The 25,653-nt window shown below is 48.6% G+C and overlaps 2 protein-coding genes across 3 annotated transcripts; one reads left to right on the top strand and one right to left on the bottom strand.

The window, feature by feature from the left end:
• Positions 1-1,674: 1,674 nt before the first annotated feature.
• On the top strand, positions 1,675-16,905 carry GLMP (glycosylated lysosomal membrane protein). The gene is made up of 6 exons (XM_053279034.1): positions 1,675-1,837; positions 7,603-7,860; positions 8,650-8,847; positions 11,473-11,691; positions 12,844-13,118; positions 14,064-16,905. Exons 1-6 carry the CDS (start codon positions 1,745-1,747, stop codon positions 14,230-14,232), a joined length of 1,212 nt encoding a protein of 403 aa, XP_053135009.1. The 5' UTR covers positions 1,675-1,744; the 3' UTR covers positions 14,233-16,905.
• A 452-nt stretch (positions 16,906-17,357) lies between these two features.
• On the bottom strand, positions 17,358-24,002 carry LOC128336978 (zinc finger protein 845-like). 2 transcript variants are annotated; one of them, XM_053277360.1, is made up of 3 exons: positions 23,866-23,992; positions 21,608-21,914; positions 17,358-21,087 (listed from the first exon to the last, which is right to left on the bottom strand). In XM_053277360.1, exon 3 carries the CDS (start codon positions 20,906-20,908, stop codon positions 18,944-18,946), a length of 1,965 nt encoding a protein of 654 aa, XP_053133335.1. In that variant the 5' UTR covers positions 20,909-21,087; positions 21,608-21,914; positions 23,866-23,992; the 3' UTR covers positions 17,358-18,943. The 2 variants fall into 2 exon arrangements, with proteins under 2 accessions (XP_053133335.1, XP_053133336.1); XM_053277361.1 differs by lacking the exon at positions 21,608-21,914 and having other exon boundaries at positions 23,866-24,002.
• Between the last annotated feature and the right edge of the window lie 1,651 nt (positions 24,003-25,653).

The following is a 25,653-nucleotide window of genomic DNA, read 5'->3' as shown; positions in this document are numbered from 1 at the left end:
AGTATCTGACTCAGTATAAAGCAGCTTCCCATGTATCTAAGTTTCTTCTGTCAATCTTCAGGAAAGCCAACAAGCATCAAAATCCCAGTGTCTATATCTATCAGAAGTTTTATTCAGCACTTTATGGCTTCTGAGGTTTTTTTGTTTTAAAATATTTTTCAAATCTCTCTCCGGCCAAAAGGAATAGAAGGGCACTTCCCGACTTGTTGTTTAGTCTGGAACTGCGATACTGCATTTATTTTGTGCATGTGTGCGCTACACAATGTAGTTCTCCATCCTTTGTCAGCCTGTACTGATGATGGAACTGCCTTGGGGATGATTGGTCAACACCCCCAGTTGGGGCGAATGTGAGGAATTTCGCTTAAAAGGGGAGACAGTTCCAAGCAGTATTAATTTGTGCAAGTGTCTGAACTAAAGAAAACTGGCTCGGGAGAGAGGTTTTCATTCACAAAAGGAGTTTATTGTAAGAACAAATAAAAGTAGTTTTTGCTCCGGTAAGAATGCAAACCCTGCAAGTATCTTGACTCAAAGTCTGAAGAGCTTGTGATAGGCCGGTCCACTGCAGCTGTACCCAACATATTGGTTAAAATGATGTGGTGTGGGGGTTCTGCTGGTTAGAACATCTTCTTGACACACATCCAGCTAATTGGCTCAGAATCCCATCATCAGCTGACTCCTCCAGTCCCGTCTCACCCTCCTCCTCTTCCCAAAACACCCACTCTTGCTTCCTCCTACCTTGATCTTTGCAAACACACCTCTATCATTCGGGGCACGCCTGGCTCGACTATCCTGTCTGGGTCTTCCTCCGACCCGGATATTTCACATCATAAAAAGTTAAAACAATCTCATGAGAGAGAAACAAATTTCAAAGTTTAAAATTAATGTCAGCTAACAGCCCCAAAGAACAGGTGCATCTTGAGGGTCTCCCTAAATCAAACAGAGATGGAGATGCTATAATTTCAGCAGGTAGCATAGGAATTTGAGCCATTTCTATAAACTCCAACACCGCCCCCCCCCACCCCGAGATCTATTCCTTGGGCACAATTTTTCATCTCTGGTGGATATGCCCTTCTCATTACCATTGCTCTAACAAAGATTAGATTTATCTTTATTAATGTATGCCGATTTCCCAGAGGTCATATACCCTCTATTTTAAAACAATTTAATCTAATTTGAGCAGAGGAAGGAAACTGAGGTTTTGTGAGCCAAATCCTGTTCCAATCCCCTTCATCGATGACCATTTGTAAATCATTTTCCCAAACTGATTTTAATCCATAGGAACATAGGAAGCTGCCATATACTGAGTCAGACCATTGGTCTATCTAGCTCAGTATTGTCTGCCCAGACTGGCAGCAGCTTCTCCAAGGTTGCAGGCAGGAGTCTGTCTCAGCCGCCGCCCCCCGCCCCTGAAGCAATCACGGTACGACTCCCCTTCTGGAGATTGGCCTCTTCCTTCTTACTGCTCCAGTCTCCCACGCCCAGTGCTTTTTGCTTCAAGGCTGCTTTCCCTAGGACTCCTCTCTGCAGATGCGGCTCCCCTTCTGGAGATTGGCCTCCTCTTTCTTCCCGTTCCAGTCTCGGGGCGTTCCAACGCCCCCATCCTTTTTGCTTCGTCAGGGCAGCGGCCCCTTTAAGAGCCTCCCTCCCCTTTCAGGTCGGGGGAGGAAGGCCTTGCTCTTTCTGAAAGAACCGGAACGATCAGCTGCCGCGCATCACGTGACCAGAGCCACTCGCGGGCAGCAACATGCTGGGGCTGACCGGCAGCTGGGTCTCCCTGTCGCTTCTCTGGCTGCTGGGCGCCTTGACCGGCGCCGACCCAGCGGGCTATCGGAGGAAGGTAGGTTCGGGGGCGCAGGGGAGTCCACCTAAAAAACAGCAGCAAATGGGTGTCTCCGATCGGTTGTCGGTGTCTAACGCCTGGCCTGCCTGATTGCCGGCTTTACAAAAAGAAGCCAATAGGTGCCGGGGCTTAGGCTTCCTTACTCTTTTCTTGGCCGGGCTTGGAAGCCTTGATCCTGACTCCTGGAGGCGTTGCACTGGGCAGAGGGGTTGGGTTGGGATTGGGGAGGAAGGGAACGCACTCCCGGTATGCTCAGAGGCACGCTAGCCTTTAGCTCTGCTGGCCTGGGTGTGCTGTGGGTGGACCGGGTTAGGGTTAAGATTAGGATAGCCGAGAGCTGGTCTTGTGGTCGCAAGCAGGAGTTGCCCTTTTAGCTAAGCAGGGCCTGCCCTGGTTGCAGATGAAAGGGAGATTAGAAATGTGAGCCCTGTAAGATATTCCACTCTGGGAAGAGCAGAAGGTTCCAATTTCTCTCCCTGGCAGCATCTCCCAGATAGGGTGCTGAGAGATTCCTGGCTGCCACTTTGGAGAAGCCGCTGCCAGTCTGTGAAGACAATACTGAGCTAGATGGACCAAGGGTCTGACTCACTATATGGCAGCTTCCTATGCTCCTAAGAGATCTTTTCTCACCCCACCTGTGCCTCTTCCACCATTTTTCATAATCGAACCCCAATGCATCCTGACAATCTCTTTAAAATACGTTTAACATCTCCAAGGTTGCTTTGGGGATTGATTGACTTGGTGTGGGATGTTGTTGATTCCACGAATATTTATCTACTGCTCTTCAACCAAAGTTCTCAAAGCAGTTTACAAAGAAAAATAAACAATACTTCAATAAGATGGCCTCTTGTCCCCAAAAGGCTCACAATATCAGAAGGAAACAGGTGGATAGGGCCAGTTGCTCTCCCCCTGCTAAATAAGGGAATCGCCGCTTTAAAAGATGCTTCAGTTAGCTTCTGCTGGCGCACGGGTTTTCTGTTTATGCTTCGTGAGAGAAAAAAGTCCTATGAAGACAGAAAGCAGAAGGAGTGGGTAGCATTGGTCTTGAATCTCTGGAGATTTGAAACCGAAGGCTGGGAATTCAGGAATAGCAAAAGGAAGTGCTTCCCGCCACCCGCGCAGTGCATCACTAACCTATGGAACTCACTGCCACAGGAAGTGGTGACGGCCGCTAGCTTGGATGGCTTTAAAACGGGCTTGGACATATTCATGGAGGACAGGTCTATCAGTGGCTACTAGTCTGAGGGCTACAGGCAAGGGTGAGGAAAAGTTGGCTCAGTTTCTCAGCCGGACAAAACACTTTACTCGTCAAGCTGTGTTGGTACACTGCTCATCAGGGCATTTTTTTACTCGTCGGGCATCATTTTTTGCTCGTCACAGCCTAGTAGACGAGTGGATTTCTGCAGCCCCGGCTGTAGGCCAGCCTCAGAGGCAAGAGGCCTCTCAGTACCAGTTGCAGAGGAGCAACAGTAGGAGAGAGGGCATGCCTTCCGCTCTTGCCTGTGGGCTCCCCAGAGGCATCTGGTGGGCCACTGTGTGAAACAGGAGGCTGGACTCGATGGGCTTCCTTGGGCCTGATCCAGCAGGGCTGTTCTGATGTGACCTCCATTCAGATCTATGCTCAGCTCTGCTGAGTATCCTTTGGGACCAGTCACTATCTTATTTATTTATTCTTTAAGGCAAAGTTTCCTGGCCTTGTCTTAACAGCTTCTGGGGACACACGGCCTGCCTTATCGCTGGCTTAAAAAAAACACCACCGAATAGGCGCTGGGGCTTAAGTTTGTCTGATCTCTTCTTAGCTGGGCAGCCGTGAACCTTACTCCTAGGGGTATTGAGGGCAGGAAAGAAATGCATTCTATATGCTCAGAGGCACACTGACTTTTTTATTCTATTGGGTTAGGGTTAGGAATGTCCATTCTTACAGAAGTGATTTCTGCATGAACTGTTTGCTTTATATGTCCATTGTTTCATATCTTGAAGGCCAGGGGTGCTCACGTTTGAATCTCTAGGTGTTGGTGGGACTACAGCTCCCATGATGCCCATCCCATCACTGGGGGTGATAGGTGCTGTAGTCCTGCCAGCATCTGGAGATCCACGCTAGCGAACCCTGTTGTATCCTGAAATTCAGAATTGGGTCTGATCCCAAACGTCCCTAAGTTTTGAGTGAGACCCGTTCTTGAAATTGTCTTCTGAGGCTCGGCTAGGTGAAATCCTACATGTCCGTTTCCCTTGGGATGCCCCTCCTGTGTGTCCTGAGATATCCCACAAAATCCTGAGCTATAATTCTATAAATATAGAATTATTTGATCCCATGCTATAACTCTTTGATTGTAATTTCTGCCTGCATAAACATTTAGATGTTTATGGAATTCCCCTGGAATTCCCCTCTTGAAGTCCAAATTGCACGCACTCTCTCTCTCTCTCTCTCTCTCTGGTTTCCCTTTCTCTTCTTTCTTCCTTTTCTTTGTGAGACTTTCTGGATTTCTTGGCTCTGCAAGCAGATCAACCTGCTCATTTCCAGCCAAGTTTGGGGCGATCAAAATCCCTATCCACACCTCACGTTCACTGCATTTGCAATCTGAGCACAACAACAATCATAACAAACTTTATTTGTTAGCTAACCCATAACAAACTGTTCTGTGGGCTGCTCCCGACACCACAACAGCAAAAACATCCACTCAAAATACATAACACAAACAAATTACATTAGAAAATACAATACAAAGTGTGGGACTATGCTTCAATTTCAAAAGTCTAGGCTTATGTACATGGTATGTCTACTGAATCATTCATGTCTGTTTGGGAACCCTTTATAAATTATAATATCCATTATGGTCAAACTTTATTCCCATTTTCTGGATTTGATTTATAGACTTTTCGATATGTAACTTATAAGAAGCTGATCAGATTAGATTTTACCATTTTAAGAGTCTGAATTCTGTTGCTTTATCTTGCTCTAGATATTTTCTCTTTACTGATGTAATTAATTAGAAAAATGAGGCTTTTCATTATGAAAAATGATTGGTTTTATATTGTCTTTATGGTGATTTGTCTCTGTCTTCTTTGGTTTACTTCTTAATAAAAATTCTTATTAAAAATAAGTAAATAAAATACAAAAGACAAAATGATTTTTTAAAAATTCAGTTTTTAAAAGCCGGAGTGAACAGAAAGGTCTCCTCCTGGTGTCTAAAAGAACAAAGCAATGACACGAATGGTCCCCTTTGCTAAGCAGGGTCTGCCCTGGTTTGCATTTGAATGGGAGACTACATGTGTGAGAACTGTAATTCCCTCAGGGAATGGGGCCATAACTCAGTGGAAGAGCTCCTGCCTGCTTGCATGCAGAAGGTTCCAAGTTCCCTCCCCGGCAGCTCCAACATAAGGCTGAGAGAGATTCCTACTTGCAACCTTGGAGAAGCAGCTGCCAGTCTGTGTAGACAATACTGGCAGCTTCCTATATTCCTATGACACCAGGCGAGCCTCACTGGGGAGGCTGTTCTATAGACAGGGAGCCACCACCAAAAAGGCCCTCTCCCTAGTAGCCTACAGTGTATGTATAGTGTATGCACATACAGGTCTGTATGCACATACAGTTATTCACACGTTATTTTGAATGCAGGTACAGCAGAACACTTCCTATCTGTATCCTGCATTTCAGGGGTCCTGTACCCAGGTTCATTTTTTAGCCGAATGCAGGTATGTCATTCATACAAATACATATACAGATATCGATGTGCACACACATAATATCATGCATAAGAACAGCCCTGCTGGACCTGGCCCAAGGAGGCCCATCTAGTCCAGCATCCAGTTTCACACAGTGGCCCACCCAATGCTGCTGGGAGCCCACAGGCAAGAGGTCAGGGCATGCCCTTTCTCCTGCTGTTACTCCCATGCAACTGGGATTGAGAGGCATCCTGCCTCCAAGGTTGGTGGCCGATAGCCCTCAGACTAGTAGCCACTGATAAATTCATGGAGGACAGGTCTATCTAAACCCCTCTTAAGGCCATCCAGGCTGTTGGTTTTCAGCTCACCTTGTGGCAGAGAATTCCATAGGTTAATTATGCCTTGTGTGGAAAAAATACTTCATGTTATGGGTCCTTAACTTTTTGGCAGTCGGTTTCATGGGATGACCCCTGGTTCGAGTATTATGAGAGAAGCAGACAAATTTCCCTCTGTCTCCAGACCATGCATGGTGTTATAGACCTCTATCATGTCTCCCCTCGGTCGTCTTTCCCCCCCCTACACTAAAAAGCCCCAGGTGTTGCAGCCTTGCCTCGTAAGGAAGGTGCTCCAGGCCCCTGATCACTAGGGTTAAAGCTGCGAGCGTTCTAGCCTAGTTATGTAAGCCTTTTTCTCCAGACAGGGTAAATATGTTCTTGTTTGTCTTCTAAATTCTGCTGGGTAAGCTGGCGAACGCTCCTGGTTTTTAAACCTTGTGATCTTTTGGTGATTCTCTTCTCTCTCGCTGAGCAGGAAGTAGAGCTGCTGATCCAGCTAATTATTTTCGAAAGCTTGGAGGTGGGACGATGAATCATAAAGTCTTTCTTCATCTCCAAACTCTGGGCAGTGAAAGTCATAAAACTTGGCCTCCTGGAGGAACTTCTCTTTCTCTTGTGATGACTCATCTCTGGAAAGAGAAGAGTGATTTGGAAGCCATCTCACTCAGGGGCGTAACTATAACAGGGCAAGGGGAGACAGTTGTTTGGGGGGCCCTCTGCCTTGGGGGCCCCCCCCAGAGGTAAGTCACATGACTGACTCCCCCAGCCGCGCACCCGCCCGGGCTTCCTTCAGTTGTATTCATCCTCCGAAATGGATGTGAATGTTAAGACCTGGGGCTACCAGAACAGCATCTCTTTCTCTAGGACCATTAAATGACTTGCATTGTCCACAATTTACAAAACCTTAAAAAAAAATTAGGATGATGTTCTATTGTGGCACATTTTTTGTGTGTATATAAATATAAATATAAATATAAATATAAATATATAAACTTCAGTGAGCAGGGGGGCATTTTTAAATCTTGTCTCTCGGCCCATTACAACCTTGCTACGCCCCTGGTCTCACTGATCCTAGAGATGTGGAGAGTTGGGACTTGTGATTATTTCATTCATTCATTCATTCATTCATTCATTCATTCGGTTTCTATACCGACCTTCCAAAAATTGTTCAGGGCGGTTTATGATTGATTTGATTTGATTTTTATACTGCCCTTCCAAAAACGGCTCCGGGTGGTTTACAATTAAAACAAAACCATTAAAATCAGTTAACAATGAAAACAAAAATTATAAAACAGTATAAAACAACCATTAACAATTAAAACATCATAAAAGAGCAATTAAACAATCACAACAATGAAAAAAAACACAGAGTTTATACAGAGAAATAATAAATAGATAAGATGGCTCCCTGTCCCCAAAGGGTTGACAATCTAAAAAGAAACATAAGATAGACACCAGCGACAGCCACTGGAGGGATGTTGTCCTGGGGCTGGATAGGGCCAGTTGCTCTCCCCCCTGCTCAAGAAGGAGAATCATTACGTTAAAAGGTGCCTCTTTGCCAAGTTAGCCAGGGTATGGCTGGGATCATGCTGTGGGGAGTGGAAGGCACTTGACACATGCTCAGGTGCACCCTGTTATTCCTGCTGCCGGCCTGTGCAGACAACGCTGAGCTAGAAGGACCAGTGGTCTGACTCGAAAGACAGCTTTCTGTGCTCAGCGGTCTGTGACACGCAACGAACCTCTGTGCCGATGTCTCTTCTGCAGGTCTCGCTAGACTACAACCCCGGCTTGAACAGCTCCTCCGTCAACCTCCTACACATCCGTGCTGTGGGTCAGAATGACACCCTCCATTACGTCTGGAGCACCATCGGGGCGCCCACCGTGCTGCTCGTACACACAGCCAGCGGGAGCAGTGCTCTCCGGGTCAACTGGACCAAGCTCCTCTCCCCCTCGCCCTCGGGAGCGATCCGGGTTGAGCCTGCCCACAGCATCCTGTACTCCAAGGCCGTGGTCTTCACCAAGGTGTGTCCTGCAGGGTGGTGGGTGCTAGGGAGCGTCTGGAGCTCAGGGGTGGAGCAGATGGCATGCAGAAGGTCCCCAGTTCAATCCCTGGCAATATCTCCAGGTAGGGCTGGGAGAGATCCTTGGGAGAGCTGCTGCCAGTCAGTGCTGACAGCACTAGATGGACCAAGGGTCTGACTCAGGCGGCAGCATTTTGTGTACCTTTGTATTAAGGGCAAACATTCTGCAGGGGGGGACCTAGAGAGGAAGAGAGCTGGTCTTGTGCTAGCAAGCATGACTTGTCCCCTGAGCTAAGCAGGGTTTGCCCTGGTTGCGTGTGAATGGGAGACTAGAAGTGTGAGCACTGCAAGATATTCCCCTTAGGAGATGGAGCCACTCTGGGAAGAGCAGAAGGTTCCAAGTTCCCTCCCTGGCAGCATCTCCAAGGCAGGGCTGAGAGAGAGACTCCTGCCTGCAACCTTGGGAGAGGCTGCTGCCAGTCTGAGTTGACAGTCCTGAGTTTGATGCACTAAGGGTCTGACTCAAGTAGAAGTCAGCTTCCTATGACTGTAGTTGAGTGGAAGAGCATCTGCTTTGCAGGCAGAAGGTCCCACTTTCAATCCCAGGCAGCATCTGCAGGTAGGGCTGGGAAAGACTCCTGCCTGAAACCTTGGAGAGCCGCTGCCAGTCAGAGCAGACATTACTCGGTGGGTCAATGGTCTGACTCTGTATACGGCATGTTCCTGTGTGAGTTAGTAGCCAACCAGTTGCCTGGCCCTGGCCTGAATATCTGTGTTTCTTGTGGGCCAGGTGTTTGAATTCAACGGGACCAACTCATCGGATCTCTCCAAAGCCCGGGAGGGTCATTTCTACCCAACCTACGATTTGGCCAACTTCACTTGGGACAGCCTTGACAGCACGATGAATGAGACCACCCTGACGGCGACGTTCCGGGGCGTCGGCTCAGACCCGCAAGGAACTTTCAGGAACGGCAGCCTCTCTTTCCGGGTAAAAGAGGGCGTTGCGTCCCCTTCTGAGCAGGACACACAGATAAGGCTTCATGTTACAGGATTGTACCTGCCCTGAAGCCAGCTCTGGGGACAAAAATTAGGATCCCAACACTGATCTGAAGGGAAAAAGCTTGTTTCTATAGCCCAGGGGTTCCCAACCTGTGGTACTCCAGATGTGGCTGGACTACAACTCCCATCATCCCCCACCATAATAAATTGTAGTTGTAGTTCAGCGACATCTGGAGTTCCACAGGTTGGGAACCCCTATAGTAGCCTCCGATATGATTACATCGATGGATTAGAAAGTCGTTGGTTGAAATTCAGCAATAGGATCTAATGCAATTTATTACAGCCATAGGCCGTACAGAGAACATACAAAGATAAAAACAGGATCAAAAACACAATGTGCGAACAATAATATAATACATAATTAACAGGACAAAGCAATAGCTCCTCTGAATTAGACCTTAAACAAGATCTTAGTCTAATAGCAACATAAAAGAATTTCGCCGCCACCTTGGTAACCTCATTATTTTGACCCTCAAGACAGAAATTCAAATAAAAGGAGTCAGCTCTTCCTGGAAACTGCTCTAACGAACGGAATATGAGCTCTTTCCTAGTACAATAGGATCTAATGACCAAGAGGCAGAATAAACTGACTCTGCTTCCACAGGATTGAGTTTTGCAAATTACAGGTTTTTCCTGTTCTTGTACAAAGTCCCAGGCTGGCTTGGTACACGTGCAGCATATCAACAGCCTTTGTAAGTCTTGGCGGTGACGCATTGGTTGCTGTGGCCAAGAATCGTGTTGGCTATTTTTGCTGCAGCCTCACAGCGTAGGCTCACCCAATGTTGTCTTGGCCAGCTACCATGGTCCCTGCCGGCTCCTTATTTCTCTCCTTATTTCTCTCATTATTAAAACTTTTGAATTGAATTAAATTGAAATGCAACTCACAACACAAAATAAGTTGCTTGAAAACCATTCGGATAATTAAATATAGATGCCAGTATAGGAACTTCTATTTAAAGCTGTTTGGATTAATAGCATGGTTTCTAGAATTATACTAGCAGAGTTGTGCCAGTATACTGAAGATGAGTGTTCCCGGCATAATAAGCCCTAAACATTCTATTGCTTATAAAGTCAAAATTGTTCACCCTGTGCTGGTCAGTGACTGTAATAAAGGGATTGATTGATTGAAAATTGTTCACCCAATCCCTACATCAACTAGGGAACACCACACCTAACAGTAGGGTTTCTAGAATACCTCTTCCATCGGCTGTAGAAGGAACCTAACTTGAAAGCACCTGAATCTCTCGGGGAGGATAGAATTCCAGAAAGTAGGTGCCACAACTATGAAGACCCTGCTAAGAGATTTAGGAGTTCTAACACTGGCAGGGGAGTGAATGGGGAGAAAACTTATTTTAATGAACTCTGAGAAGGAGGGGACGAGGTAGGGAGCAAGGTACTCCTTAAGCAGGGGTTACCAATCTGCTTTGGTGTTAGATGGGAGTTGTCCCTAGATGCTGGGCTACTCAGGGTTGGCAACCCTACCTCTAGATTAGTGTTTCCCCAACATTAGATACAGGAGAACCTCTGTATTTTATTTAATTTTTACATTTTATATCCCGCTCTTCCTCCCAGGAGCCCAGAGCGGTGTACTACATGCTTGAGTTTCTCCTCACAACAACCCTGTGAAGTAGGTGAGGCTGAGAGAGAAGTGACTGGCCCAGAGTCACCCAGCAAGTCTCATGGCTGAATTGGGATTTGAACTCGGGTCTCCCCGGTCCTAGTCCAGCACTCTAACCACTACACCATGCTGGGGTTCCATTCTCCACTATTACTGCGGATACGGAGTCATTGCGGCAATGAAAATCAGGGGGTTAGGTTCCCGGTGGGTGTTAAAAGACCTAAAAACAAGGGTTAAAAGCCCTAAAAATGTGGGGAGGGGGAGTGACCTACCATGCATCGTGGGTCTGCAGCAGTCTTGCAGTGCCCCCCAATATTAAAAAATTAGCTGAAAATCTCGGCGTTTTGTTTGGTTTTTTTGCAAAAGGAACCATTTTGAGGCTCCCAATCTCAAAATGGGAGCCAGAAATGACCTCCAAGGTTCTTTCTGGCCACCCCCAACCCACGGATGTGCAAAGTTAACCGCCCCGCATATATCGAGGTTGGGTGTTAATTACCCGACCGTACATACGCGAATGCGGATACTGTCCACGATTAAAGAGGTTCTCCTGTATTTGGGACTAACTAGTGGGCCTAAGTTACAGAAGGATAGGTTTTGGTTGAACATTAGGAGAAAGTTCTCAACAGGAAGAGCACTTTGGAACCAGTTCCGGACAGCCAACTCTTGGGATGTTCCGGCTCTGGATTCCCTGCATCAAGCAGCAGGTCAGACTAGATGGCCTCCAAGAACCCTTCCAACTTCAATTCTTCTCTATGTTGAGGCCTCTTGGCTCGGAAGGGCGAAGTGAGATGAGTGCATCTGAGATGGTGGCTTAACTTCTCCAGGCAGGCTTAGCCCTCTTGTGGCATGTATTGGCACATGTCTTCTTAGAATGGCTTTCCATAATTGGCTGCTGTCCTCTGCTTTTCAGTCCCCCCTCTCTCCTTCACTCTCCAGGTGACGGCTTATGAAGAGAGCCGCCGCGACGACCCCCTCCCACGCCTCTTGCACACAGCGAACAGCTCCAAGGTGGAGTTCATCCTGCACAAGGTCTCTCCGAGGGGCAACCACTCTCGCTTTGCGCTGGAGATCCTCACGGTGGAAGAGGGAGGCAGACAGCAACGCTTGGAGTCCATCCGCTCCATTGATGACGAGTATACGCCGACGATATTCGAGGTACAGCTAGGAATCCTCCCTGGGATGGTGTTCAGTATGAGACCGACAAGGAGAGTGCCTCTAAACATGTGCAGAGTTCCTTTCCCTTTAAGCAACTACAGTTGCCCCCAAGTGCTCGGATTTAAGAGAAAGGGGCTTCCTTCAGGAGAGGATAACTCCGTGACTTCCAGCAAGTTTTTAGACCCAGGACCAATTTTATCTAGAAGTTGTTGTTAGAACTATTTATATTCTGCTTATTTTGAAGGACAGTTTTTTCAAAGTGGGTTAAATGGTACAAGGAGTCAGGAGATAGTTCCCTGCCTCAAAGGGGTCGCAATCTAAAAATACAAGGAAGCACGGGCGGTGGTGTTAAAAGAATATGAGCGGTCCAGCTCCTGGGAGCCGGCTGATTTCCAGCCGGCTTTGTGGTCCGCCGCATTTTTTCTTCGTCCTCTTCCCTCACAGGAATGAGTGAGAGAACGAAGAGAACACGCGGCCAGGAATGAAACCGGCTGGGAAATTAGTCCCAGACCTCTGGGAGTGTGGGGTGGGGGTGGGGAATTGAGTTGGGAAACTTTCCCGCACAAATTTCCCTCTTATTTGCATAGATGTGCATTAAAATCACTATACCAATTTAGCTGATGCCCTAAAGAGTCTGATTTGGCATACGGATTTACAGAAAGCTGGTCTGAGGGAAGAGAGCTGGCCTTGTGGTCGCAAGCATGAATTGTCCCCTTCACTAAGCAGGGTCCACCCTTGGTTTACATTTGAATGGGAGACTACATGTGTGAGCACTGGATAATATTCCCTTCTGGGGGATGGGGCCACTGGGAAAAGCAGGAGGTTTCAAGTTCCCTCCCTGGCAGTATCTCCAAGATAGGGCTGAGAGAGACTCCTGCCTGTAACCTTGGAGAAGCTGAACAGTAATTGTACGAAGGTTGTACATAACTCATGAATAGGTTTAGGGAGTAAATGGTTCCTTTTGGCCCATGTCTGTCAAAACCCAAGTAGTCACACTTTGACCATGGAGTAGTGGAGCATGGGTTAGTGAGGCCATCTGTCCATGCCTCATCCTTTGCTCTAAGGATTCTGCATTTGTCTCTGGCCTCCCGCTATCTCGACCCCGCCTGTCTTACGGCTTCCCCTCTTGCTTTTCACCCATTCCTGGAGTAGATGGCCCAGCTGGTTTCCATACCGTTGAACCACAGCCCTGGGTCAAGCTTCCTCCAGTGGAAGACGGCCGCGTACAGCTCCTGGGATGCCAAGCGCGAGGACACAGTTCATTGCCAATACTACCCGCTGCAGACAGAAAACCGCACAGTTCCTCAGTCTAGCATTGCGCACGCCTACTTCGACGAGCTCAGAAGCGGCCATGGTGTGGCAGCCATCAATATTTCTTTTGGAAGTGAAGACCAAGAGGCTTATGAAGAAAAGGGCTACATACGCTGGTGAGAGGCAGTTTCGAGCAGGTCTTTTGTCTTCTGTGTCAAATGGGGGTGGGGGTGGGAATGCCCACCTCTGAGCCCTTCTCCATTGGCTGAGCTGCTGTGATCTCACGGAAGTTTCAAGCACACTTCCTGCACTGCTTAGTCAGCATTCTGTATAGTTGTAGATATAGGTGATATAGTTGTATATAGGTGATATAGTTGTAGATATAGATGATATAGTTGTAGATATAGATATAGGTGATATAGTTATATCCATATCCCACTCTTCCTCCAAGGAGCCCAGAGCAGTGTACTACATACTTAAGTTTCTCCTCACAACAACCCTGTGAAGTAGGTGAGGCTGAGAGAGAAGTGACTGGCCCAGAGTCACCCAGCAAGTCTTATGGCTGAATGGGGATTTGAACTCGGGTCTCCCCGGTCCTAGTCCAGCACTCTAACCACTACACCATGCTGGCTCCTGACAGTTTTCCCCTGAGCAGTGTAAAGTCAAGGGAGTATTGGTGGGGAGGGAGTTGATGTTGGTCCAGGAAGAAATGAGTGGCTTTGTCAGCAAAAAGAAAAAAAAGTTGTGCCATTGAGTTGGTGTCAACTCCTGGAGCCCACAAAACTATATTCGACACCAGCAAAAGTCACTAGAGCAGGCCTGCTCAACTTTGACCTCCCTGCCAGCTGTTTTTGGACTACAGTTTCCATAATTTCCAGCCACAATGGCCAATAGCCAGAGATTATGGGAGCTGTAGGCCAACATCTGCAGGGGGGCTGAAGTTGAGCAGCCCTGCACTAGAGGGATGCTGTGCCGGGGACGGAGAGGGCCAGATGCTCTCCCCCTGCCAAATATAAGAAAATCACCACTTTTAACAGATGCCTCTTGGCTCAGTTAGCAATTAGTTTACATAGAAGACCCAACGCACCAACTTGTATTCTTTCTCCGTCCCTCCCTCCCAGGTCTGCGCTGATTGGCTTTGGCAAGCCCCCCCAGGAAATGTTTTCTCCGCTCGTGATCGCCATCCTGGCAGTGGCGCTAGGGACCCCGGTGGTGCTCCTGGTGGGCGGAAGCGTCGCCGCACTGCTGAAACGGACGAAGCAGAGTTCAGAGTATGAGCCCATCAACTGATCAGCAGGGGGCAACGTATCCTGGGCTGCGTGACCAAAGAGCTTGCTGGCTCAAGCCTGTGGCTGACTCCCCCGGGGGCACCCGATTGCAGCTGTGTCTGGGGTGTGTTAACTTTAGATTTGCGGTGGCTGAACTGTTTCCAGTCGGTGGGGATCTCCCACTCTCCTCCTTTGCCTTCTGTGGTGCTGACTTGGAGAGGTTGATCGTCTTGTCTTGAGAGCAGTAGCGTATTGCAGAGGGGGAGGAAGAGAGCATCTTGCTCTTCGCCTGCCCTGCCTTGACATTTCCCCCCCTCCTAGCACTGCAACGCGACTTGGAAATGATCCCAGCTCTGTGGAGTCCCCTGCCCCACCACCACCATGCATGGAGCACAATTCTGAATACCAGGGATGCTCCTGTCAAAAGTCGAGGTCAGGAATTTCCTAGCCTGTGGACCTCCCGGATGTTGCTGAACTACAACTCCCATCACCCCCAGCCAGTGTTCCCCCTAATGCAAGGATTCTCAACCTTGAGTCCCCAGATGTTATTGGACTTCAACTCCCATAATCCCCAGCCCCAATGGCCTTTGATTGGGGATTCTGGAAGTCCATCAGCATCTGGGGACCCAAGGTTGAGAACCCCTGCTCTAATTGGGGGTTCCCAGATGTTGTGGACTACAACTCCCAGAAACCCCAGCTGCAATGGCTTTTGCTTGGGGATTATGGGAGTTGTAGTCTACAACATCTGGGAATCCCTGCTAGAGGGAACACCAGCTGATGGAAGTTGTAGTTCAGCCACAGGTTGGAAAGCCCTGTTCTAGACTGTATGCTCCTCGGGGCAGGGACCTTTTGTTCTGCTCAAAGAGCCATTTCTTTGATTTAGAGAGTGGAGCTTGCCCAAGAATCTGTGCTTTCCTCCTCAATGCCATGTTCCCCTGCCCCCCCACCTGGAGAGAAGCCTTGGTCCCAAAGGAAAATGAATGAGCCTTGCTCTCTTTGCACAGAAATTCAATTTAAAATATCAGAAAGAATCTCTCTACCGTTTTGCCAGTCCACAGAAAGTGCTGTTTTTAAGAGTGTGTGGGGTTTTGTGGGGGTTGGGTTTTATTTTTTGCTGCTTTCCTCCCTTGCCCCCCCCCAACCCTGGGACTCAAGTTGCTTTTAAGATGCTGTCTTTTAAACTATATTTTCATTCAATCCTCACCACTCAGACTCCTCCTCCTCCTCCCAAGATAAGTTTTGTTTTTTAATTCTGTGACATTTCTGTCTCCAACGCAATCGGTTACATTTGTGGAAAATCGGGTTTTAATGCCCTGTGGTTGCCAACTCCTCTTCTGACCAAGTTTCCTGTGCCATAGTGAAACCATTTCCTAACCTTACACTTTGGGGATGGTGATCTCTGCAGCAGTTCCTCTAGCTGTGAATGACCTACTTTTTTTTAAAGTGGCATCACTTAGATTTTTCCCCACCATGTAGCTTGCCAAAGGCATAGGAGCACTGGTTGGGGAAGGAGCTGGCACCACTGGTTCTAAAGGGCAAACCACTAGTTGTGGTGTTTACAGGCTGCTGACCACCAAAAGAAAAAAGGGGAAAAGATGCAATTGCACTATTGATTGACTGTGGGGGGAAATGTACTTTTCTCCTTAGAACTTAGTTTCCAGTTCTCATGTATCCGCCTCACTGTAAATAAATTGGTTATCTGTGCCTCTCCCCTGTCAGTGGGGAAGGTGGATGTGGAGTTGTGTCAAATCTAGGACCTGGTCACCTAGACTGTGGTCCTCTGGATTTTGCTGAACTACAACTCCCATCATCCCTAATAAATTGTTGCTGGGGCTGATGGGAGTTGGGGAATCTAAACCTAGAAGAATTCAGCCACATCAGGGTTAGATCATCTGTACCTTAATGAGGTCCGGCCAGATGCCCAAGCTTGCTGGTGCTGGCGGCTGCCACGTTTCTGTTCCTTGAGGGAGGCCACCTGGCAGTGTTCCCTGTAACATGGGATCCCAGCTGGTGTTGACTACAACTCCCAGCATCCCCAGCCAAAGACCATTGCAGCTGAGGAGGCTGGGAGATGTAGTCAACAACAGCTGGGATTCCACGTTACAGCAAATACTGGCACCTGGCATCTTGGCACCCATGGGATGCTCACCGTGACTACAACTCCCAGAATTCCCAGCTGCACTGGCCATTGGCTGGGGATTCTGGGAGTTGAGGTCAACAACAGGAGGGAATCCCTGTAACAGGGAACACTCACCTTGACCCAGGAGAGCAGGGCTGAATAATGTGAGCTCTTCTGCTTTTGGACTACGGCTCCCAGAATCCCCAGTGGCCAAGAGTCAGGGGTGATGGGCCAAAATTGTGCATTAATTCTGCACTGGAACAGGGGTCTCTGGGCTGTAGTGCTCCAGAAGTTGCTGAACCACACCTCCCAGCAGCTCTGGCCACAACTGATTGGTGACCCCTGTGTGAGAGGAACTGCCTGCCTCTCAAGATAGCATCGGAACGGTGCGAATATCGTTTCCTTTCCGAAGCGGGCTGGTTCGGGTCTCAATCTTTCTTTTCCGATACTTGGTATTGTAACGCAGTCAACTGACCTTCCACTTTGTGAGGGTTTCTGTAAGGGGGGCTGAGAGATGTTCTCCCTCACCCCACCGTTTGCTGTTCTTGGACCAATTAAAGAGAGTTTTTATTTTCAGACTGCCTCCTTTGGCTGCTCGATATCCGAAACTTCATGGGGTCAGCCCATGAAACTGAAGGTCGAGAAATTCGGGAGTGACCACACAGCACATCATTAAACTATGGAATTCTCTATCACAGAATGTGGTGATGGCCACCAGCTTGGATGGCTTTAAAAGGGGCTTCGACAAAGTCATGGAGGGCAGGTCTCTCAGTGGCTACTAGTCTGATGGCTACAGGCCACCTCCAGCCTCAGAGGCAAGGGGAGCAACAGCAGGAGAGTGGGCGTGCCCTCACCTCTTGCCTGTGGGCTTCCTGGGGGCATCTGTTGGGTCACTGTGTGAAACAGGATGCTGGACTACATGGGCCTTGGGCCTGATCCAGCAGGGCTGTTCTTATATCCTTAATCTTCATTAAGGTCACTGTCCAGACAAAACACACACAGCCAAGAAATGCTACTGTGGCAACAAGTTGTGTTTCTAAAATAACAATAACTTATTTATTGTTAAACAATCTCAAGGAGCTTCAAAACAAACCCGTTTGCTACCCAAACATCAACAGCAACCTAAAAGACTGATATTAACTATAATACCCACTATCCTTGTTCATTATGTGTTATGCCATGTTGAAAATGCCAGATTTCACTGGAAGAACTGAACCTGTACTGAAACCATGATAGTCCTGGGTTTACAGTTCTAAGGGATTGCAGTTTCTGTCAAGCAGAAGGAAAAGCCACATGTTTGCTATCAATTTAGGTGTAAATATCCACCAATCTGATTCCAAACGGGACAGCAGAATGGCATCCGTGGTGTTACCCCAATTTCTGAGGATTTACAGAGAAGCATTTCAAGGCCAAGAGAGCTTTTCAAGGGACTTTCCTGTGATCTGATTGGCAAAGCCTTATTTTGTATTTTTTTAAAATGTACTTTTGATGGAAGAGGAGGGGAAAATGCTTAATGTTCATTTTAGCAATCTGTGAAGCTACTTTCACGAAGTTGGGCTATGTTAGTCCACTACAAGTTTATAAAAGACACAGTATGTAAGCATACAAGCAAGATATTAATAATGATATTAATAATATGATTACAAGCATAAAGCAAAATATTAGTCAATGAATATTGTTAAGGAGAATCATGGGGGTAGAGAGCCATTTTCTCATGTATTTTGCTATGGCACATTTTGAGAACTTTGTTGCTAAACAAAGCAGTATAGAAATATTTTAATAGTATAATTCAAAAGCATAATATGAGGCAATAATATAAGGCAAATTAAGGCGATAAGCAGTTTATGTTCAATAATATAAGGCAGATTAAGGCTATAAGTAAAAACAAGCACATCATAAACCCAAAGGCAGGAACAAACAAAACCAGAAACAGATAAATTCTTAGAGCATTTCCCCCTCTCGTTATTTTTACAGCTTTTAATAATTTTTGTAGTGACTAATTTCCTCCCAAGGAAGGGGAGGGGTTCTTACCAGTTAGAATAGTCTTCGCTTACAAGTGGCACCATAAAATGTTTTTTTTAAAAAACTTTGAAAACCTCTCTCTCACACACTCACACAGAGAAGACTGTCTCTCTGTGTGTGTGTGTGTGTGTGAGTGTGAGTGAGAGAGAGAGAGAGATACAGGGGGAGGGAATCTCTTTCACGCACAAATAAACACTGAGAAAAACTAATATTCATTGAATTCATACATGAATATATGAATGAATATCCATTCATTTATTCAAAACAGTGACACAAAATTCGGAATTTCCCTGAGGGAAGCAAAACAAATAAGAAGCAAAAATCTGACAAGGGTTTATATTTCACAAAATAAGGGAGATATGCAGGCTTGCCTGCAGTTTCATTTGTATGATTCCTACACTGTTTGAATTTACACATGTGCAGTGAGGTGAGCCTTCCTTCCTTTTCCAGTGTGGGTTCTATAGTGTATAGTAAGGGCTCCCCTCTTCCTGAAGCTCTTTACACACTCTAAACATTTGTGAGGTTTCTCCCCGGTGTGGGTTCTAAGGTGTCTAGTAGATTGTCCACTCCTGCCGAAGCACTTTCCATAATCTCAGCATTTGTGAGGTTTCTCCCCAATATGGGTTTTCTGGTGTGCAAAAAGATGTCCTCTCTGGCTGAAGCTCTTTCCACACTCCAAGCATTTGTGTGGTTTCTCCCCAGTGTGGATCCTATGATGCTTATTAAGAACTCCACTTGAGCTAAAGCTCTTTCCACACTCCAAGCATTTATAAGGTTTCTCCCCAGTGTGGGTTCTGTGGTGTTTAGTAAGATGTCCTCTCTGGCTGAAGCTCTTTCCACACTCCAAGCATTTGTGTGGTTTCTCCCCAGTGTGGATTCTATGATGTTTATTAAGAACTCCACTTGAGCTAAAGCTCTTTCCACACTCCAAGCATTTATAAGGTTTCTCTCCAGTGTGGGTTTTGTGGTGTGCAATAAGATGTCCTCTCTGGCTGAAGCTCTTTCCACACTCCAAGCATTTGTGTGGTTTCTCCCCAGTGTGGATTCTATGATGCTTATTAAGATCTCCTCTTGAGCTAAAGCTCTTACCACACTCCAAGCATTGATAAGGTTTCTCCCCAGTGTGGGTTCTGTGATGTATGGTTAGAGAGTCACTCCTGCTGAAGCTCTTTCCACACTCAAAGCATTCATGTGCTTTCTCCCCAGTGTGGGTTCTATGGTGCGCAGTAAGATCTCCACTCGTGCTGAAGCTCTTTCCACACTCCAAGCATTTGTGTGGTTTCTCCCCAGTGTGGATTCTATGATGCTTATTAAGAACTCCACTTGAGCTAAAGCTCTTTCCACACTCCAAGCATTGATAAGGTTTCTCCCCAGTGTGGGTTCTGTGATGTATGGTTAGAGAGTTGCTCCTGCTGAAGCTTTTTCCACACTCGAAGCATTTATGTGGTTTCTCTGCAGTGTGGGTTCTATGGTGTGCAGTAAGATCTCCACTCGTGCTGAACATCTTTCCACACTCCAAGCATTTATGTGGTTTCTCCCCAGTATGGGTTCTATGGTGTTTAATAAGATGTCCTTTCTGGCTGAAGCTCCTACCACACTCCAAGCATTTATATGGTTTCTCCCCAGTGTGGGTTTTGTGGTGTCTAATAAGATTTATTCTCATGTTGAAGCTCCTTCCATACTCCAAGCATTTATGTGGTTTCTCCCCACTGTGGGTTCTATGGTGTTCAGTAAGTCCTCCTCTCTGACTGAAGCTCTTTCCACACTCCAAGCATTTGTGTGGTTTCTCACCAGTGTGGATTCTATGGTGTACATTGACAGCTCCACTGGTGCGGAAGCTTTTTCCACATTCCCAGCATTTATGTGGTTTCTCCCCAGTGTGGATTCTATAGTGTGCATTGAGAGCTCCACTCGTGCGGAAGCTCTTTCCACACTCCATGCATTTGTGTGGTTTTTCCCCAGTGTGGGTTCTATGGTGTTTAGTAAGATCTCCCCTCGTGCTGAAGCTCTTTCCACATTCCAAGCATTTATGTGGTTTTTCCCCACTGTGGGTTCTATGGTGTTTAGTAAGATCTCCACTCGTGCGGAAGCTCTTTCCACAATCCAAGCATTTGTGTGGTTTCTCACCAGTGTGTGTTTTATGGTGTGTGGCAAGATGTCCACTCTGGCTAAACCTCTTTCCACACTCCAAGCATTTATGTGGTTTCTCCCCAGTGTGTGTTCTATCGTGTGTGGTAAGATCTCCCCTCATGCTGAAGCTGTTTCCACATTCCAAGCATTTATGTGGTTTTTCCCCAGTGTGGGTTCTGTGGTGTTTAGTAAGATCTCCACTCTGGCTGAAGCTCTTTCCACACTCCAAGCATTTGTGTGGTTTCTCCCCAGTGTGCATTCTATGGTGTGTAATAAGATGTCCTCTCTGGCTGAAGCTCTTTCCACACTCCAAGCATTTATGTGGTTTCTCCCCAGTGTGTGTTCTGTGGTGTTCAGTAAGATGTCCTCTCTTGCTGAAGAACTTCCCACAATCCAAACATTCATACAGTTTTTCACTCGCTTTCATTTCCCACTCCGGATCAAAGCTTGGTTCAGAAGTGAAGCTTTTGCTATGCGCAGAGCACAGACTTCTCTTCTTCTGTGTTGCTCCAGTTTTTAGGCTGTGCTCCCTTTTATGTCATCTGGCACGACCCATAAACCCTCTGCTGGGTTTCCCCTCCTTGTTCCTCTCCCAACTCTCACCGGCTGGAAGGAAGAGAGAAAACTGGTCAGAGCCTGGGATGGAAAAGGAGTCTCAACTAGATCGGAAGGTGCCTTATACCGAGTCACAGGGATCTGCACGGACCAGTTCCGAGGTCCTTTTCCGTACCTACGGATCGGTTCGGCGTCCCAATGTTTTGGTGTTGCAGGGGGTACATTTAAGGGACCCGCAGGTTACTTCCCTCCCACCTGCTGCTTTCCCACTGATGGCACTGTCTCCAGAATCGCTGGCACGGGGTGGGAGTGGACCTCCTTGCCGCCCCAGTCAGAGTCAAACTGGAAGTGCCTGACGTGTGCGAGTGACCAGAGTGTGATCCAGCCCAGCCTCCATGCGAGCCGAGACTCACCTAGGAAGTCCAATATGGACACTTGAGCCTTCAGAAGAGGAAACTGCTCAAGAACAAGCAGGTTGGTGAAAACGAAGCGGAAAGGGACAGGCAGGAGGGGGATGAAATCGCTCCAGAGCACATTTCAAAACCACATGAAGGAAGAACGTGCTTCTCACCTGCTTTCCCACAGCGGCCTGGTCTGCAGCTGTGAACAGGGGGGGCTTTTTCAAATGATCCCTTTGGCCTGCCTCTGTCGAGCTGCTGCTGCTCTTTTTCTGGGGGAACGGCTTGGGGGGATTTTCCACTGAAAAGCAGGACAGAAAGAGTCCTTCGAGGTACAAGGGCCAGTCAACCGCAGCTGGGTCTGCAGCCATTCAAAGCGGTTCCTGCTGCTGGGCTGAAATCCATGATCCTGTCGGTCGATCCTGTCTGTGACGGTGAATTACTACAGATCCACTTTGTCTGCAGGGGCCCTTGGTAACACTAGATCAATAAGATCCAATAAGAGATAAATAAGAGGGGTGTAAAGTGGGGGCTGACTAGGATCGTGGGGGGGATCCGAGTTCAAATTCTCCCCACTCAGCCGTGAAGCTCGGGATGGCCTTGGGCCTGTCACTTTCTCTCCTCCTAACCCACCTCCCAGTATTTTTGTAAGGGGGAAGCCGCAGCATATATGCCCCCCTGTGGTCCTGAGAGGAAGGGAAGGATATAAATGTCAAACATATGTCTAAATGGAGAGACATTCTCCATTTTATCAGGGTCCATTGAGAAAACTAGATCAATAAGATCCATTAAGAGATAAGGGCGAGGGGAGTAAAATGTGAGTTTTCGGTGACTGACCAGAAGAGGGATCTTGGGGTCGTGGTGGACAGCTCATTGAAAGTGTCAACTCAGCTGTGCAAAAGGCCAATTCCATGCCAGGGATCATTAGGAAGGGGACTGAAAATAAAACTGCTAATATTATAATGCCCTTATACAAAACGATGGTGTGGCCACACCTGGAGTACTGCGTACAATTCTGGTCACCACATCTAAAGAAGGACATTGAAGAACTGGAAAAGGTGCAGAAGAGGGCAACCCAGATGATCAGGGGCCTAGAGCACCTTCCTTATGAGGCAAGGCTACAGCATCTGCGGCTTTTTAGTTTAGAAAAAAGACGACTGCGGGGAGACATGACAGAGGTCTATAAAATCATGCATGGTGTGGTGGAGAAAGTAGAGAGAGAGAAATTTCTCTCTCCCACACTCCAAGTGTGGTCGCACCATAGTTTTGTATAAGGGCATGATAATATTAGCCGTTTTATTTTCAATCCCCTTACTAATGGAATTGGCCTTTTTCACAGCTGCCGCACATTGAGTCGACACTTTCAATGACTTGTCCACCACAACCCCAAGATCCCTCTCCTGGTCCGTCAGCGACAGCTCAGATCCCATCAGCATATACTTGAAGTTGGGGTTTTTCATCCCAATGTGCACCACCTTACACTGGCCAACACTGAACCGCATTTGCCATTTTGTCGTCCACTCCCCCAGTTTGGAGAGATCCTTTTGGAGCTGCTCACAATCCGTTTTGGATTCCACTACCCAAGAGTTTGGTATCATCTGCAAATTGGGCCACCTCGCTGCTTACCCTTGCTTCTAGGTCATTTATGAATCAATTAAAAAGCACCGGTCCCAGTACAGATCCCTGGGGGACCCCACTTCTTACTTCCCTCCATCATCCAGGGCTAAGCGTCAACGCACCATGAAAAACCCAGATCGTGTATGGTGTGTTCCCTAAGAGCTCGTGGGGACTCCGAGGTTAACCTGGGCTCCTGGAGGGTCTGCGATGGGCTGGGGGTGGGGGGGAGCCAAGTCACAGCGCCGCCTGGGAAGGCCGCGCCAGGGCAGGCGAGACAGACCCAGCACCCTTCCTTGCAGTTGCACGGAACGAGACGCAATTGCTGCTGGGGAAAGAGGCAGGATTCCTTCCCACCCACCCCCGTGTGCTTCAGTCTTTGCTTGCAGGAGCTGCAGCGAAGTCAAAGAGCCAAACGGAGAAAGTGGGGGCGGGGGGGGGGGCGGCAAATCGGAGGAGAAATCCAAGGCGGGCGGAGGTGGGTGGGGTGGGGGCGTCAAATCAAGAGGAATGGCCGGGAGCTCTTCTTCCTCCCCAGTGGTCCCACCCCAGATGGTCTCCAGGGCTCTGGGCTACCTGCGAGTCCTTTCTGCTCCGGACTCGCAGGTAGCCCAGAGCCCTGGAGACCATCTGGGGTGGGACCACTGGGGAGGAAGAAGAGCTCCCCCCATCCCCCCCCCCACTGCTGGCTGCACTCCTCACAGCCCTCCTGCGGGGACATTCCCCATTGCAGAGGAGAGAGACGGCAGCGGGGCTGGAGGGACGGGGGAGAGACCCCCCCCTCTCCTCCCCTCCCCTCCCCCGGGATGCTGCTCACCTCCCGCTTTCGACAAAGCGTCCAGCCACCAGCCACGAGTCTGATCCGCCTCTGCGGAGAAACCCTCGCCACGGTTCCGGCTCTTTGTTCACAGAACGGCTCCTGCCGCTGATGCAGCCACCCCCCCACGCCGCCCCCCCCCCCCGCCGGCGCCTGCTCCTTCTCGGCCCCCTCCGTCCGCACTCTTCACTCCGCCCCTCCCATCCCCTTCCCCTTCCTCCTCTCATCTCCACTAACCAATGCCCAGGATTAGATCCTCCGGCCTTCCTCCTCCTCCTCCTCCCCCCAAGCAGCCTCCAACTGCCCCCCCCCCGCTCCCAGCAGTATCCCCAGCTCCTCTCTCTCATTGGCTGAGCCTTCAAGGCCACCCCCCACACACACACTCCGAGAAGGAACCCCCAACTTAGGGTCCAAGCCTGGCCTCCTCTGGGGGGAGATCTTCCACTTTTAGGGGGTGGGGACTGTTCGGATCAGGGGGGCACAAGTGGGCGACTTCCCAGCCCTGCAAGCAGACAAGGAAGGAGCAGAGAAGGGGAAGGTGGCGGGGTGGGGGGAGAGCAACCTATTGGGAAGGCGGGGGGAGCAATGCAGACAGCCAGATGCATTTCTCCTGGGCGGGCAGCGCCTTTTCTCCCCCGAGCAGAAAAGATTTCTGGCTCCTCCAGGCTGCTTCTGAGGACACGGAGAGAAGCTGGAGGAAGGGAAGAAGAAATCCGTCTCCTTCCCTTCGCAGTTGCTGCGAATTCCCCATGAAAGGGGTCGCAAGGGGTCTGCCCCCCCGCCTCCTCCTCCTGCTCCGCAATCCGGCCTCCGGGGGAAAGGGAGGTCCAGGAGGGAGCTCAATCAGTGGGTCCCACCTTTGCAGAGGCGGCTGCTGGGAGTGAGCTGGGGGCGTTTGGTTCAGGGGGGAAAGGAGGGACCTCCTGAGCTGGACGGACAGTGACACACCCCTACTCACCCAGACACTCCACTCCTGCTGGGCCTTGGACATTGCGGCAGGAGGTGATGGGTCTTGTACTCCAGCCACATCTGGACACCCACATCTGAGCAGCGCTGCCATAAGTGAATGACCCAAGAAAGGCTTTCTGCCCTAGAACCTGCTTCTCATCAGCTTCAGTTCCAGGGTTGTGAGAGGGGATAATCTCGCCCCCACTTCTTGCAGGATGGATCCTACACAAGCCAATGTCTATCCTGCTACCCCTTAGCTGTCTTTTAGTTTCCGAAACAGAGAGGGAACTTTAGCCTTTCCTCCTGCTCCTAGATCTCTTGGGATGCTCTCTTCTGTCCTTTTCCCTGACTCTGTGGTGTACTTCTTCCCCCCTCTTTCCCTGCTCAGTTTTTTGAGATGGGAACATCAGAACAGGGGATGTGCACACAGGGAAGGATTCAGTCGTGGGATTCTGTCCAGACACACCCTTCATTTTGGAATGGGGTGGAGATTTCCTGCATTATCCAAACCATTTCTCCGTCCTTTCACTCCTAATATGGTCCAGACTCGCAGGGTTTCTCAACGTGTGGGTCCCCAGATGTTATTGGACTTCAACTCCCACAATCCCCAGCCCCAGCGGCCTTTGGTTGGGAATTATGGGAGGTGAAGTCCAATTACATCTGGGGACCCACACGTTGAGAATCCCTGGTCCAGAGGACCACAGCGGGTGTGTCCAATTTGGAAAACAGGCACAGAAGAAGCGGCCTCAGACTAAGCGAAGGTCCATCTAGCTCCTAATTGTCTACACCAGGGCTACTACACAACTGGAGTCATCCCGGTGGTTTTGGACTACAACTCCC

This window comes from Hemicordylus capensis, chromosome 14 (genome assembly GCF_027244095.1).
Source record: "Hemicordylus capensis ecotype Gifberg chromosome 14, rHemCap1.1.pri, whole genome shotgun sequence".
NCBI lineage: Eukaryota > Metazoa > Chordata > Lepidosauria > Squamata > Cordylidae > Hemicordylus > Hemicordylus capensis.
Note: the sequence above shows the minus strand (reverse complement) of the source record. Positions and strands in the feature narration are given on the sequence as shown.